Below are 16,321 nucleotides of genomic sequence, written 5' to 3'. Positions count from 1 at the left end.
CTTGAACGGGGAAGAGCCGTCTGGGAGTACAGTAAGAGGGCAAGCCATGTAGTCTGTCACCATCTGACGGAACCGTTGCCTCCTGCTGACTGGAGCCGCCGGTGATGGTGTAGACATTTGGGGCGGGCACACAAAAGTGTGCCAGAGTTGTGCCATACTGGGCTTGCCTTGGGCAGAGGCACTGCTTCTGCTCCCTCTTTGGGCAGAGCCTCCCCCACTGCCTCGACGCACTGAGCTGCTTTGTAAAGCACTAGCAGCACTCCTCTCAGTTGGACAGGAGAAGATGATGGAATTCACCAGTGTGTCGTGGTACTCCCGCAATTTACGCTCCCGGGTCAACGCAGGGATGAGGTTTTGGACGTTGTCCCGGTAGCGAGGATCGAGGAGGGTGAACACCCAATAATCAGGCATGTTGAGAATGTGGTCGATGCGGCGGTCGTTTCTCAGGCACTGCAGCATGAAATCCACCATGTGCTGCAGAGTGCCAACCGGCCCAGAAACGCTGTCCCCTGCTTGAGACATGATCTCTGCCCGCTCGTCATCACCCCACCCTCGCTGTACACACTGACCACTGGACAATTGTGTCGCTCCCTCCTCTGGACGGAGCTCTTCCTCCTCCATTGACTCCTCCTCATCCTCCTCACAAATTGGCCCCTGCGTACCCCTTTGTGAGGAACCACGTGGCGCTGACTCTCCAGAAGCTGATGGAAAAGGTGACTCCTCATCCTCCACCTCTTCCACCACATCATCCCTTAACCCTTGCAAAGTTTGCTGAAGCAGGCAGATAAGGGGGACAGTCATGCTGACTAGTGCATCATCTGCACTTGCCATCCGCGTGGAATAATCAAAAGGACGCAAAACCTGGCAGACGTCCTTCATAGTGGCCCACTCTGTGGTTGTGAAGTCTGATCGGCGCTGACTGCGACTTCTTTGCGCCTGATGCAGCTGGTACTCCATAACTGCTTGCTGCTGCTCACACAACCGCTCCAACATATGTAACGTGGAATTCCACCGGGTAGGTAGGTCACATATGATGCGGTGTTCCGGAAGGCGGAATCGGCGCTGCAGAGCAGCAATGCGGGATCTGGCCAAGCTGGAACGCCGCAAGTGAGCACACTCTAGGCGGACCTTGTGCAGCAGGGCATCAAGATCCGGATAGTCCCTCAGAAAACTCTGCACAACCAAATTGAGCACATGTGCCAGACATGGGATGTGAGTGAGGTTGCCAAGGGCCAAAGCTGCCACCAGATTTCGGCCATTGTCACACACTACCATGCCTGGCTGGAGATTCGCTGGCAGTAACCACACATCGCTCTCCTGCTTTATGGCATTCCAGAGCTCCTGCGCTGTGTGGCTTCGATGCCCCAATGAAACTAGTTTCAAGACGGCCTGCTGACGTTTGGCCACGGCTGTGCTCATGTCGGTCATAGGTAAACGTTCACGGGTCCATGTGGGGGTGGACTGTGACGGATCCTGCAGAGAGGAATCAGAGGAACTGGTGTAAGAGGAGGAGTCGATGCGTACAGACTGGATTCCTGCAATCCTTGGAGTGGGCAGGACACGTCCTGCGCCACTCGCACGATCTGTACCTGGCTCAACAACATTAACCCAATGGGCAGTGAGGGAAACATATCGCCCCTGTCCATGCTGACTGGTCCACGCATCGGTGGTGAGGTGGACCTTGCTACTGACGGCGTTCAGTAGCGCATGTTTTATGTTTGCCTCAACATGCCTGTGCAGGGCAGGGACAGCCTGCCTGCTGAAGTAAAAGCGGCTGGGCACCTTGTACTGTGGGACTGCCAATGCCATCAAGTCACGGAAGCTGTCAGTCTCCACCAGCCTGAACGAGAGCATTTCCAGGGACAACAGTTTGGCAATGCCTGCATTCAGAGCCTGTGCTCGGGGGTGGTTGGCCGAGAATGCCCGCCTTTTCTCCCATGCCTGTACTACCGATGGCTGTAGAGTAGACTGGGAGTGTGAGGATGACTGGGAAGGTGGTGCTGTGGGTGGAATTACACAAGGTCTCTGGGAGGAAGCCAAACCAGCTGTGCGTGAGCTGGAGGAAGAGGCAACACGAGCTGAAGAGGTGGTAGCTGCCGCTGTTGGTTGGCCTACATCTTCAGTGTGTTTCTGTAACTCCACCGCGTGCCTGGTCCGCACATGTTTCCACATATTTGTGGTATTGAGGTTGCTGACATTTTTCCCTCTTTTTACTTTATGATGACACAGCTTGCATTTGACAAAACAAATGTCATCTGCAACTGTGTCAAAAAAGGACCAGGCACTGCAAGTCTTGGGAGCGCCCTTTTTGGCTTTGGAAAGAGACAGGCTCCTAACGGGTGCCAAAGTGGAGGCTACAGGCTCCGCAGTCTTCCCCCTCCCTCTCCCTCTTTGGCCCGTAAGAGGAAGCTCTTCCTCTGAGCTGCTCCCACCACCTTCCTGTTCCTCACGCCACGATGGGTCAAGGACCTCATCATCTCCACTACCCTCTGCCACCAACTGCTCCTCCTGGGTAGTCTCAGCAGCACAGTACGCACGAGAAAGCGGCACCTGAGTTTCATCATCAGATGCGTACTGCGCTGTGGTCACCGGAGGCACTGGCCCACCTGCCTCTTCAGAGTCAGAGAGATAAAGCTTTTGGGCATCACTGCACACTGCCTCTTCTTCCATTTCTCCAATGCTGCTTGGCTGGCCCCCTGTTTCCAAGCCAAGAGATTCAGAGAACAGAAGTAGAGACGGCTCCTGTCCTGGGCTCTCTGACTGCCTGGCCAATTTGGCAGGTGGTGAAGAGACAGATGGCTGCTCTCCAGTGCTCTGTGCCTGAGAGGATGTGGCACTAACTGAAGTCGATGCCGAGGCGTTAGCTGCCATCCACCCGACAACGGCTTCAATTTGGTCTTCACGCAGCAGCGGTGCACGGCGCTCTCCGACAAAGCTGCGCATGAAGGACTGTTCCCTGCTGAAACTGAGTGACGACGAGTCACCGGCGCCCGCAGCAGGCACAGAATCACCACGTCCTCTCCCTGCTCCTCTCCCTGCTCCGCGCCCACGCCCACGTGCCTTACTCCCTGCCCTCTTCATCTTGGTTGACAGATAAAGATAAGCAGAAAAGTACTAAGGCCTTAGTGTGCTTATTCCTGTAATGCTCCTCCTAACAGGTGTAAGAAACACTAATGTTGTAAATTGTGGACTAAACTTTATTATTTTTCAAATGTGGCCTACACAAGTGTAAGTTGTGTTTGGTGAACTTAACCTTTTTTTTGGTGCAGATCGGGCTACAGAGCTAGTTTAAATCACACGGAGACCGTGCAGACAGCCGTAAACGGCGCTGCAAGGCCAAGAAACCCTCCTCTAGGTTATCCTATATAGTGTTTTTCCACTATTTAGCTGGATACAAGTGGAAAGACACTAATAGGAATTTTTTTTTTCAAATTTTAAACTGGCTGCACTATTTGAAAAAAAGGAAATTTTTTTTCAAGGTATGAGGCAGTAACGCACCCTGAGCTGAATCCAACCGGCTATGGCTGCACACAGACTACAGGGCGAGCTGGGCTCACACGGAGACCGTGCAGACAGCCGTAAACGGCGCTGCAAGGCCAAAAAACCCTCCTCTAGGTTATCCTATATAGTGTTTTTCCACTATTTAGCTGGATACGAGTGGAAAGACACTAATAGGAATTTTTTTTTTCAAATTTTAAACAGGCTGCACTATTTGAAAAAAAGGAAAATTTTTCTCAAGGTATGAGCCAGTAACGAACCCTGAGCTGAATCCAACCGGCTATGGCTGCACACAGACTACAGGGCGAGCTGGGCTCACACGGAGACCGTGCAGACAGCCGTAAACGGCGCTGCAAGGCCAAAAAACCCTCCTCTAGGTTATCCTATATAGTGTTTTTCCACTATTTAGCTGGATACGAGTGGAAAGACACTAATAGGAATTTTTTTTTTCAAATTTTAAACAGGCTGCACTATTTGAAAAAAAGGAAAATTTTTCTCAAGGTATGAGCCAGTAACGAACCCTGAGCTGAATCCAACCGGCTATGGCTGCACACAGACTACAGGGCGAGCTGGGCTCACACGGAGACCGTGCAGACAGCCGTAAACGGCGCTGCAAGGCCAAAAAACCCTCCTCTAGGTTATCCTATATAGTGTTTTTCCACTATTTAGCTGGATACGAGTGGAAAGACACTAATAGGAATTTTTTTTTTCAAATTTTAAACAGGCTGCACTATTTGAAAAAAAGGAAAATTTTTCTCAAGGTATGAGCCAGTAACGAACCCTGAGCTGAATCCAACCGGCTATGGCTGCACACAGACTACAGGGCGAGCTGGGCTCACACGGAGACCGTGCAGACAGCCGTAAACGGCGCTGCAAGGCCCAAAAACCCCCCTCTAGGTTATCCTATGTAGTGTTTTTCCACAATAGAGCTGGAGACTGGTGGAAAAACACTAATAGGAAATTTGAGAAAAAATGTGCAGCAGGCTGCACTAAGAGCAAAAAAGAACAACTGTGTGAGGCAGTGTGAACCCCCCCTGAGCTGAATACAACCGGGTATATGGCTGCACACAGACTACAGAGTGAGCTGCACACACACACACACACAGAGACCTTGCAGAACGCTGTTAAAACAGCGCTGCAAGGCAAGAGCAAGGTGAACAGTGAAGAACACACAGCGTTTTGCTAAATTAGCCTTTGGAAAGGAAAATAAAGCAATTAGCTAGCTCAACTGGCCCTCAGTTAGAACACAGCGTCCTGTCCCTAACTGAAATCACAGCAGAGTGAGCGCAAAATGGCGGCAGCGCTTTTTTATAGTGCAGAGTGACATCATTTCAGCAGCCAATCCAAGCCTTGCCAGTACTTACATGCCCACCATGCTAAACAGGATGTGCCCACACTTTCATTCATTCCTCATTGGCTGCTGCGTTCAATTTGAATTCTGGGAACTTCCGATTCCGGTATCCGATACGCGGGAAGTATCGGAATTCGGTATCGGAATTCCGATACCGCAAATATCGGCCGATACCCGATACTTGCGGTATCGGAATGCTCAACACTATTCATTGCTGTAAGTTATTGGTTGCTAAGGCCCACGATCCGGAAGAGCAGTGTTTTGGATGCAGCTCGCCTGCACTGGGTCCAAAATGCTGCTATTTTATGGTATCAGGACAGAAACTGCAGTTGGTAATTGTATACTATATATTTTTGGGGAATATGTTAATAAATTAAATAAATAAATTCACATATACCTTCATTTGATAACAGATGCTTATTTTTCTGGGTGAAAGGCATTGGTTATCACTGTTGTGAATGAATATGGCCAAGTCCTGGTGCTTATCCTGGAATCTGAATAGTACAGGTTGTCCGTCGGCAGAATAATAAATATTTTTTCAGTCGAGCTGCCTGGAATGAGATCTGGGCATGTACTTTATGCTCGGTCATCATAACAGGATTTTGGAGGCACAAATTTATGCGGACACAATGGCAACTTTCAGTAGGAGAGATTTTGTGCTATACCACAGTCAACCTCCTATCAGGTTAACTGAGCATAGCATACATGGCTAGGTTTATAATAGTCAGCCTGACAGGGAAGATGAGCAGTATTATTATTATTATTGTGATCTATGGACAGCATGGAAAAGAGCGTGAAACTGAACAGAAATATATATATATATATATATATACAGTTAGGGCCAGAAATATTTGGACAGTGACACAATTTTCGCGAGTTGGGCTCTGCATGCCACCACATTGGATTTGAAATGAAACCTCTACAACAGAATTCAAGTGCAGATTGTAACGTTTAATTTGAAGGGTTGAACAAAAATATCTGATAGAAAATGTAGGAATTGTACACATTTCTTTACAAACACTCCACATTTTAGGAGGTCAAAAGTAATTGGACAAATAAACATAACCCAAACAAAATATTTTTATTTTCAATATTTTGTTGCAAATCCTTTGGAGGCAATCACTGCCTTAAGTCTGGAACCCATGGACATCACCAAACGCTGGGTTTCCTCCTTCTTAATGCTTTGCCAGGCCTTTTCAGGTCTTGCTTGTTTGTGGGTCTTTCCGTCTTAAGTCTGGATTTGAGCAAGTGAAATGCATGCTCAATTGGGTTTAGATCTGGAGATTGACTTGGCCATTGCAGAATGTTCCACTTTTTGGCACTCATGAACTCCTGGGTAGCTTTGGCTGTATGCTTGGGGTCATTGTCCATCTGTACTATGAAGCGCCGTCCAATCAACTTTGCAGCATTTGGCTGAATCTGGGCTGAAAGTATATCCCGGTACACTTCAGAATTCATCCGGCTACTCTTGTCTGCTCTTATGTCATCAATAAACACAAGTGACCCAGTGCCATTGAAAGCCATGCATGCCCATGCCATCACGTTGCCTCCACCATGTTTTACAGAGGATGTGGTGTGCCTTGGATCATGTGCCGTTCCCTTTCTTCTCCAAACTTTTTTCTTCCCATCATTCTGGTACAGGTTGATCTTTGTCTCATCTGTCCATAGAATACTTTTCCAGAACTGAGCTAGCTTCTTGAGGTGTTTTTCTGCAAATTTAACTCTGGCCTGTCTATTTTTGGTATTGATGAATGGTTTGCATCTAAATGTGAACCCTTTGTATTTACTGTCATGGAGTCTTCTCTTTACTGTTGACTTAGAGACAGATACACCTACTTCACTGAGAGTGTTCTGGACTTCAGTTGATGTTGTGAACGGGTTCTTCTTCACCAAATTAAGTATGCGGCGATCATCCACCACTGTTGTCATCCGTGGACGCCCAGGCCTTTTTGAGTTCCCAAGCTCACCAGTCAATTCCTTTTTTCTCAGAATGTACCCAACTGTTGATTTTGCTACTCCAAGCATGTCTGCTATCTCTCTGATGGATTTTTTCTTTTTTTTCAGCCTCAGGATGTTCTGCTTCACCTCAATTGAGAGTTCCTTTGACCGCATGTTGTCTGCTCACAGCAACAGCTTCCAAATGCAAAACCACACACCTGGAATCCACCCCTGACCTTTTAACTACTTCATTGATTACAGGTTAACGAGGGAGACGCCTTCAGAGTTAATTGCAGCCCTTAGAGTCCATTGTCCAATTACTTTTGGTCCCTTGAAAAAGAGGACACTATGCATTACAGAGCTATGATTCCTAAACCCTTTCTCCGATTTGGATGTGGAAACTATCATATTGCAGCTGGGAGTGTGCACTTTCAGCCCATATCTATAATATAATGCTAGGAGCGTCACTCTGTCCGAAGCCTTTATAGTCTGAACCCCACAAAGTTACGCATCCGGGGATGAGGATTGTGGCCCAGGAGATTGTGGTATGGGTAAGCACTGAGCGCATACTGTGATCTCTGGCACAGCAACTTACCTATCTGGCAGTAGCGTAGCTACCGTAGGGGCAGAGGGAGCAATCGCCCCGGGCTCAGAGGGGGCCCACCTGGAGCTACGCTACTGTAACTGTATGGGCGTGCACAGCACGCCGATACAGTTGAATTCTGCGCAAAGCAGAGAGAATCGATCTCCCTGCTCTGCCGTCCGGCCGCTATGGGGCCCTGAGCAGGCGGGAGGGGGGCCTGTGCCAGCAGTGGGCCCCCCGCCTGTCATCGCAAGGTCACCTGTATCGGCATCTAGCTGAAGCAACTGACCGCATTGATGAGGGAAAGCGCACTACGCTCCTTCTCCCATCATCCCCTTGTTACATATATAATTGTATTTCTGAACATGTTTTTGTAAACAGCTAAAATAACAAAACTTGTGTCACTGTCCAAATATTTCTGGCCCTAACTGTATATATATATATATATATATATATAATATACAGTGGGCCAAATAAGTATTTGATATACTGACGATTTTGCATGTTTTCCCACAAACAAAGAATGGGGAGGTCTGTAATTTGTATCTTAGGTACACTTCAACTGTGAGACACAGAATCTAAAAAAAATCCAGAAAATCACACTGAATGCTTTTTACATAATTAATTTGCATTTTATTGCATGTAAAAAGTATTTGATAAAATGCAAAAACAGAACTTAATATTTGGTACAGAAACCTTTGTTTTACAATTACAAAGGACAGAAGTTTCCTGTAGCTCTTGACCAACTTCTCACACACGCTGTAGCAGGGATATTGGCCTACACCTCACAAGTCACTACAGATCTTCTCCAGATCTTTCAGGTTTCGGGGGCTGTCCCTTGGCAACATTGAGTTTCAGCTCCCTCCAAAGATTTTGTTTTGGATTCTGAAGACTGGCTAGGCAACTCCAGGACCTTGAATTGCTTCTTATGGAACCACTACTTAGTTGCCCTGGCTTTGTGTTTCGGGTTATTGTCATGCTTGAAGACCCAGCCATCAGGGCCGGCTCCAGGTTTTCGAGGGCCCCGGGCGAAAGAGTCTCAGTGGGCCCCCCCCTTTAACACATACCCCGATTTATGATGCACAGATACGGCAGAGAAATGTGTAGTACAATGCCAGATTTCACTTCTTACATGAGTGACAGCTATTGTAAATTCTGCAGTGTATATATACAGGACAGGAGGAGTGGTACTGTGCAGTGTATATATACAGGAGGAAAGGTGCTGTGCAGTGTATATATACAGGAGGAAAGGTACTGTGCAGTGTATATATACAGGGGGAGAGGTGCTGTGCAGTGTATATATACAGGGGGGGAGAGGTGCTGTGCAGTGTATGTATACAGTGGTAGAGGTGCTGTGCAGTGTATATATACAGGGGGAGAGGTGCTGTGCAGTGTATATATACAGGGGGAGAGGTGCTGTGCAGTGTCGTGAGCAGGGCGTTGTTGTATCAGAAAATCTTTTCTGTTTTGAGTTTTTCTGTGAAACAAAGACTTTTCTACATAAACAACTTTGTTTGGTTTTGCGGCCCCAACAGATCTGTGCTACAAAGTAACAGGTGGCTCGGGCATTAATGAGGGACCTGATGCTGAATCCTTTCCACAAACCCTAATGACCCAATTAGTGCCCTGTCATTAGAACCTCATTAAACACCTCCCTGTCCAGAGTAGTCATGTACAGTATGGGGGGATCCTGCAGCCCACCCCCTGACTGCTCCATACCATACACTGCCCTCTGTCGCGCTCACTATTATCCTGTGCATTTCTCCTTCATCGTTACCCCATGTTACACTTGTCACCCCCCACTACAGAGTAGCAGGGCAGCCAATGTCACCCCGTCCCGGATCCTAATGGCAGCAGGAAATGTCTGCTCCTCTATTGGGTTGGAACCTGATTTAATCAAGGAATAATGTGGATTTGTTGCCGGCGGCTGCAGGGGAAGGGTTAAGTGATGCCATGTCCTTGGTGGGAGCAGTGGCAGCTGCTGGGACCTGGACAGAGACAACCAATGTTGCTGTGACTACACAGTGTGATGTGGAGGAGAGAAGCGGAGACTCCGGAGCAGAAATCACCCACATGCCAGCACTGGGCAGAGTCCCTCCAGTCACCAGCCTGGGGCCACGGGGCCCCAACGTACAGACCACAGCTCAGTTTTATCCATGGCAGCAGCTCCCCTTCCTCCTGGCATCTGGTTAACCCCATTTATGCGGGTCGGATTGTTATCTTTAAGGTTTAGCAATAACCTTCATACAGATGGGAAGGGGTTAAGCTTCTTCCTACCCCACTGGTGCAGGTTTGGTGCAGCATGCATGTATTCTGGGAGAGCTGGGTGGCTGCAGGTTGCAGGCTGCACCCCACCAGCTGCTCCTCCAGACATCACCCACATTTTTAGGCAGCGGAGACAGACAGCAGCAGACTGAGCCACAAGTCCATCTGCAACCACTGCTCTGCTGGATACCTTTGCACTCACTCAGTCACTGGTAGGAGCTCCAGAATCTGCCTGATAAACTTCAGCACTGTCTGCAGCCACCCAGGGGGGAGAGCAGAGAACGTGCTCTCTCCACCCACAATGTCACACTGGCTGCCTTCTCTTAACCCCTATGTGTGCCTACCTGCCTGCACTGACTGAGTGAGAAGATGCTTGTGTCAGAGCTGGCACATAGGGGTTAAGAGAACGCAGCCAGCAGTGACTTTGTGGGCGGAGAGAGAATGTTCTCCTACTCTGCTCTCCCAGCTGTATCTATGACAGCGTGAGTGGGCCCCCCTCTCTCCCCAGGGCCCCGGCATTTGCCCAGGTGCGCCGGGTGCTGACGCCGGCCCTGCCAGCCATGACTCATTTTCAATGCAATGTAGTCGTCCTGTCCCCTTTGTAGAAAAGCACCCCCAAAGTATGAGGTTTTCCTCACTGGTTGGGACGTGTTCTTGGGGTTGCACTAATTTTTCATCTTTCATCTTCCATCGAAACGGCGAGTGGAGTTGACAGCAAAAAATTCTACTTTGGTCTTATCTAACCATATGGCTTTCTCCCATGCTTCCTCTGAATCACCCAGATAGTCATTGGTGAACTTCAGATGGGTCTGGATAAGTGCTGGCGTCAGCAGGAGGTCCTTGCCTGCCTTGCAGGATTTAAATCCATGATGGCATAGTGTGTTACCAACAGTAATGTTTGAGACTGTGGTCCCAGCTCTCTTCAGGTCATTGACCTTGCCACTAGGCAAGATCTTGCGTGGAACTGCAGACCAAGAAAAATTGATAGTCATCTAGTGTTTCTTCCATTTTCTAATAATTGTGCTAACAGTTATTGCCTTCTCACCAAGCTGCTTGCCTGTTGTCCTGTTGTCCCAGCCTTGTGCAGGTCTACAATTTTGTCCCTGGTGTCCTTAGCTCTTTGGTTTTGGCCATAGTGGATAAGTTGGAGTGTGATTGAGTGGACAGGTGTCTTTTATACAGGTAACAAGTTCAAACAGGTGCAATAAATACAGGTCATGAGTGCAGAGTAGCAGGCTTCTTAAAGAAAAACTAACAGGCCTGTGTGAGCCAGAATTCTTGCTAGTTGGTAGATGATCAAATACTTATTTTATGCAATAAAATGCAGTTTAATTATTTAAAAATCATACAATGTGATTTTCTGAATTTTTTCGCTAGATTTTGTCTCTCAGTTGAATTGTACCTTCTATATAAATTACAGACCTCTCCATTGTTTGTAGGTGGGAAAACTTGCAAAATATACAATGTATCAAATACTTATTTTCCCCACTGTATATATGTATACAGTGTATATATATATATATATGTATATTTGTTGGGAAGGATTCAGTATATCTTTTTTCCATTTAAATCCCTGGTGTTTATATAGTTATGAGTCTAGTGGGTGGTCTTCCTCAGTCATTGACAGATGTTTCTACATACGCAGACATACAGTGTGGACTGTCAATCACTGGTTAGTTCTGCCCACTGGACTCGTATACATGCAAAGACCATGGATTTCTAGAAAAAGATACAAGGTTTGCTGAAGCTTTTCCTACACAAATGTATAGCAGTCTGATGGGATGGCAAAAACTGGTGACAGATTCCTTTTAAATATATTTCTTCATTTGTTTACAGACATTTTGGCTCTTGTAAAAAAAAAAAAAAAACAATTTTACAAGAGAATAGTAACTACCAACTGTAGCAAACTTTTCTAGATATTTGTTCAACCTGAATATATTGATTGGTGACTTCAAACATTTCTCAGCCTCCATGACCAGTATTATTACCTAGTAGTTGTGTGGGATTTATGGCTGAATTTGTGTTTTTATTTTTTAAATCTCAGTTCTGGTTCTGCCATGGTTTTTCTCAATTGAGTTTGAAAATCTGTTCATTATTACATGCTGATGTGATTGTGTTTTTTTGATACATGCAACTATGGTTTTCTGCACGGAAGAACACTTCTTGTAATTTCTCAAACCATTGTGCACTAAAACATTCTAGATTATTGTTGATTGGTCTGACTGTCTTGGGGTGTTTTGACCAAAAGATTTATAAAACACTTCTTCATTTTTTCCCTACTGGAATTCAACAGGAAAAATTATTACAGAACAAAAAGTCTTCAATATTTAAAGAGAATGTATCACTCAGTTTTTGCTATGTAATTTGAGAGCTTCATGATCTATGGGAAGATAACCTGATTTCAGCAATGTGTCACTTTCTTTTCTGCACGCTGTCATTTTGATGCAGTCACTGTTTTCTTTGCTGCAGATCCAGCGGTGCTCAGAAAGCTGAGCTCAGTATAACCCCGCCCACACCGCTGATTGGCTGCTTTCTGTTTACATTGCACATTGGCAGAATGTTGATAATCAGTGGTGGGGGCGGGGTTTCACAGAGAAGTTGACGAGGAGGCACCGGCCGTCTAGTCCTGTAGATAATCTGCTGCTGATAAAACACTGATTTTATCGAAACAGGAACACACAGCCTAGTAAGCGACAAATAACTAGAATCAAGGTCTGTTCCCCTACATTATGCTGCTCTCTGATTAGATAATAACAACCTGCTGACATATCCCCTTTAATGATATTTTCGGTTCAATAACAAGAATTTTAAGGAATCACATCGGAAAAGGATCTCAAAGTGGATAAAGTTTCTTATTTTTTCAATAACAGATATTACAGTTGATTTTCAACTAAATAAGATTTATCAGCCAAAAATCTACCTCAATTACAAAGTAAATCAATTTCCAATCTATATTCGTACGATTCTGTTTTTTATTTTACATCAAATTGCTTCCAATGAAGCTGAAAGTCAAGTTTTTTTTTCCAAGGGTTGGACACTTCATAAATCTAAAACTAAGCATTACTGCTATTCTATATAAAAAATGCTCCAAAACTATAATAGAAAATTGCTGTACTTTGTAATTGGTGATCAAGCCTCAATATTACCCAATGAGTAAAGCCAAAATATATTGCAATGATTTTAAAAGGATGAATGCTCCATTATAATCACCAAATTACTAAGAGTCACTTATTGTGGAACCTTGTTTTGATTATAAGACTTGGTACGTTAAAAAGAAGCATGACGATGTCACCCACTTCAGAGATACAGGTGCTTCTCACAAAATTAGAATATCATCAAAAAGTTAATTTGTTTCAGTTCTTCAATACATGAACTGAAACTCATATATTATATTGAGTCACTACAGAGTGATCTATTTGAAGTGTTTATTTCTGTTAATGTTGATGATGATGATGGCTTACACCAATGAAAACCCAAAAGTTATTATCTCAGTAAATTAGAATAATTAACAAAAAACACCTGCAAAGGCTTCCTAAGCATTTAAAAAGGTCCCTTAGTCTGTTTCAGTAGGCTCCACAATCATGGGGAAGACTGCTGACTTGACAGATGTCCAGAGCCAGTCACTGACACACTCCACAAGCTATCCTTCTTAATAGATAACAGAGGAATGGTGCAGTACAGAGTATTTTTGGTATTTCATGCAGAATATAAGGCACGTCAGAAACAATTTATTTGAAACTTGGAGACATTATCCCAGTGTTCCACATAGATTGCACTGGATTTTGCTTATTAATTTGAAATTGAAAATTAAATTGATGTAATTTCTCTCCTTTGGGGAATTCTATGAACAGAAAAATAATTTGACTATTAAGCAGAATAATGACAAGAAAAAGTCACATTACCAGACATTTCCCAGAGTCATAGCTAGGTTTTCCTTCACTGGGTACAAAGATTTAGTTTGCTGCCCTAGTTCTTTGTTTCATTTTCTTGCCCCCAACACCCTCACCCCCCCAGGTATGCTTTATACTGCACTATTTATGTAACTAGACCTTAAAGGGTTTTCCACTTTTATAAAAGTGGACCCCAAATGATTACTGTAATGTCAAATATCAAAATTACATAGTATTCACCCCCCACATACCCTGTTTTGACTGCAGAGATTGATGTTATGTTGACAGCTCACCTAACCACTGCAGTCAATCACTGAGCTCAGCAGCTCTCCCTATGTAATGGCAGGAGCTGCTGAAATCAGTGGTTTGCTGCAGTGGTGATATGCACTGTTGATGGGACGTCACCACTGTGGCCAATACAGAAACTGGCGGAGCAGCGGGATAATGGGTGCTAGAGAAGGCGAGTACTATCTATACTTTACAAGAATAGTTCAACTTTCTAAAAGGAAAAAAAATCACTTTAAAGCCGGCTTAAAATGGGTTATCTTTCAATCTTACACATTTTATAGTATGTATTTCCTAAAACAAGAAAAAAAAAAAACATTTGAATAGGTATATGTTTATTCCTACTAGACATTACATTGTGTAACATAAAAATGAGTATATCGCTGTTAGTCATACTTAGAGTTCTACCATTCTGCATCATTTATCTGCAGATCAGTTCATATATTTGTCTCCGTATTACTGATAGTGTATCGCTTAGATGCCCTCCGTCGTGAAAAAGCCAAGAAACCCCCTCGTTTTCTCTTCCACATAGCAATCAATGAATTTCGAAAGGATTTGCAAAGAAAGAAGTAAATAAAGGGATCCAGGCAGGCATTTAAGGAAGACAGGAACATAGTGCTCTCTTTGAGATAGAAAAGTGTATATTGATCTGAGCAGCGGAACCATTCCCGGGTTTGGCTTATTGTGTAAGGAATCCTTGCAAAATGGTAAGGGACAAAGCAAATGAAAAACACGCCAATTATAATAAACACCTTCACGTTCACTTTTTTTCTGGATTGTTTTTGTTCCCTTCTAGTCCTTTTATACGATTGAAACAACTTTTTGGTTATCAAGAGATAACACACCACTATAATAGCAAATGATACCCAAAAGATGATCTGGCATGTGAGGCTCACAATTTCATGCCAAGTCTTCCCAAATTCAGACTTAAGGTCTGCGCAGCTGCGCACATTTTCAGGCGTCAATGGTTTGTTTGTTAAAATCATATTGGGTAACGAGAGAAAAAACATGATCATCCATATTGAAGCTGATACGACCTTGGCTGAAAGTGTTTTTTTCGGACCCGAGTTGTTAAAGGGTTTCACAGTTTTTTTATATCGATCTATAGTGATAAGTCCAAGGAAAATAATACTAATGTACATAGTGAAGTAGAAAACCACTGAGCTAAATCGACAATCAAATCCTTTCAGTTGCCAAAGTTCAAGTCTTGCTTTTCCTAGAATCTTGAATGGAAATGTCATGATCATTAAGGTATCAGATATAACTGAGTTTTTCAGAAAAATTATGAAATTAGATTTGCTTGGTAACCGGAAAAACACAATAATTGCTAAGCCGTTCATTAAGAATCCAGCAATGAAGAGAATGGAGTAAGCCACGGGGAAGACTACTTGGTTGACCCAGCTATCTCTAGAGCATGTGGTATTATTGCCGTGATTCGTAATATTGGGTTGTTTAAACGTTATTCCGAGATCTTCAAATCCTGAAAAAAAAAGTTCTTGAAATTAGTTATAAATTTGAAGAATATTGTAAATTAAATAATATTTGATAATGATCAAAAATGTGAAAGGAGTTGATCACCTGTTAAGAAATGTTTTTTCTAACTTAAATGCATGTAATTGGGGCAAAATAATTATTTTTGCTCTTTTGCCTCCTTTTAATACTCTTATGCTGTCTGTTGATGGCTGCACAATGAGGTAATTTGTTTCGGCCACATTATCTTTATTTTGTTAGATGGATTGGGGACATAATTCTGCACTTACTATTATATACGTATGACAGGTTTGTCCCTTGTACTTGTTAGTGAAGCTTTCCTCACAGACTGAACCGCTCTCCAGTCCATGCAATGGCTGCTAGTGGAGGAACTTCTGACCAGACTTGTCTCCATCAGTGTCCTTCAATAGAAAAACGCCTCATATGGGATAACTGCTTTTCTATTGGAAGAGCTGATGAACAGGTCACATGCTCCTCCATCAGCGGCCATTGTATGGACTGGAGAGCGGTGCAGTCTGTGAGGAAAACCGCACTAACAAGAGCAGGAGGAGAACCTGTCATACTTATATAGAGGTAAGTGCTACAAAAACTTTTCCCCATCACATCTGTTTAGGTAAAGATGACGAGGCTTACCCCTTTGAAAAAGTTTGATATAAATTATACATTGTATTTTATGACTTAGCGATCATGTTCTGTCAGTAGCATTCCATTCAGTTTGTGGAATCTGTTATACTTCAAGGGACAAGTTAGTGTGGACATGATATATATGAAACTCGAGAACAATTTATATACTCAAAATAAATGTAGACTTAAAATGATAAATCAATAAGCCAAAGACTTCTCTAAGAAAACCTTAATGTCTTCAGTAATATTAAACATTATAGTCATCACTTTATTTCTATAAAAATAATAGATGAAAGTCCAATGGTAAATTATTGTCGTATTAATACAATGTATATCTAAAAAGAGAAGGGGTCCAATCGATAATGGGACTCATTGTTACCCTAATAAAGCACACTA

The 16,321-nt window shown here is 44.1% G+C and overlaps 2 protein-coding genes across 4 annotated transcripts in view; both read right to left on the bottom strand.

Moving 5' to 3' along the window:
* LOC138638300 (P2Y purinoceptor 13-like) overlaps positions 1-16,321 on the bottom strand; it is a 273,462-nt gene that overhangs the window by 171,497 nt on the left and 85,644 nt on the right. The window lies entirely within an intron of this gene.
* P2RY12 (purinergic receptor P2Y12) overlaps positions 13,661-16,321 on the bottom strand; it is an 88,308-nt gene continuing 85,647 nt past the window's right edge. For both annotated transcript variants that reach the window (XM_069727508.1, XM_069727509.1), the window contains exon 3: positions 13,661-15,290. In XM_069727508.1, the coding sequence (XP_069583609.1) occupies positions 14,248-15,290 (1,043 nt within the window). In that variant the 3' untranslated portion in view covers positions 13,661-14,247. The remainder of the gene's footprint in view (positions 15,291-16,321) is intronic.

The sequence above is a fragment of the Ranitomeya imitator genome, chromosome 5 (assembly GCF_032444005.1).
Source record: "Ranitomeya imitator isolate aRanImi1 chromosome 5, aRanImi1.pri, whole genome shotgun sequence".
Lineage (NCBI taxonomy): Eukaryota > Metazoa > Chordata > Amphibia > Anura > Dendrobatidae > Ranitomeya > Ranitomeya imitator.
This window is presented reverse-complemented; position numbering and strand designations above follow the sequence as displayed.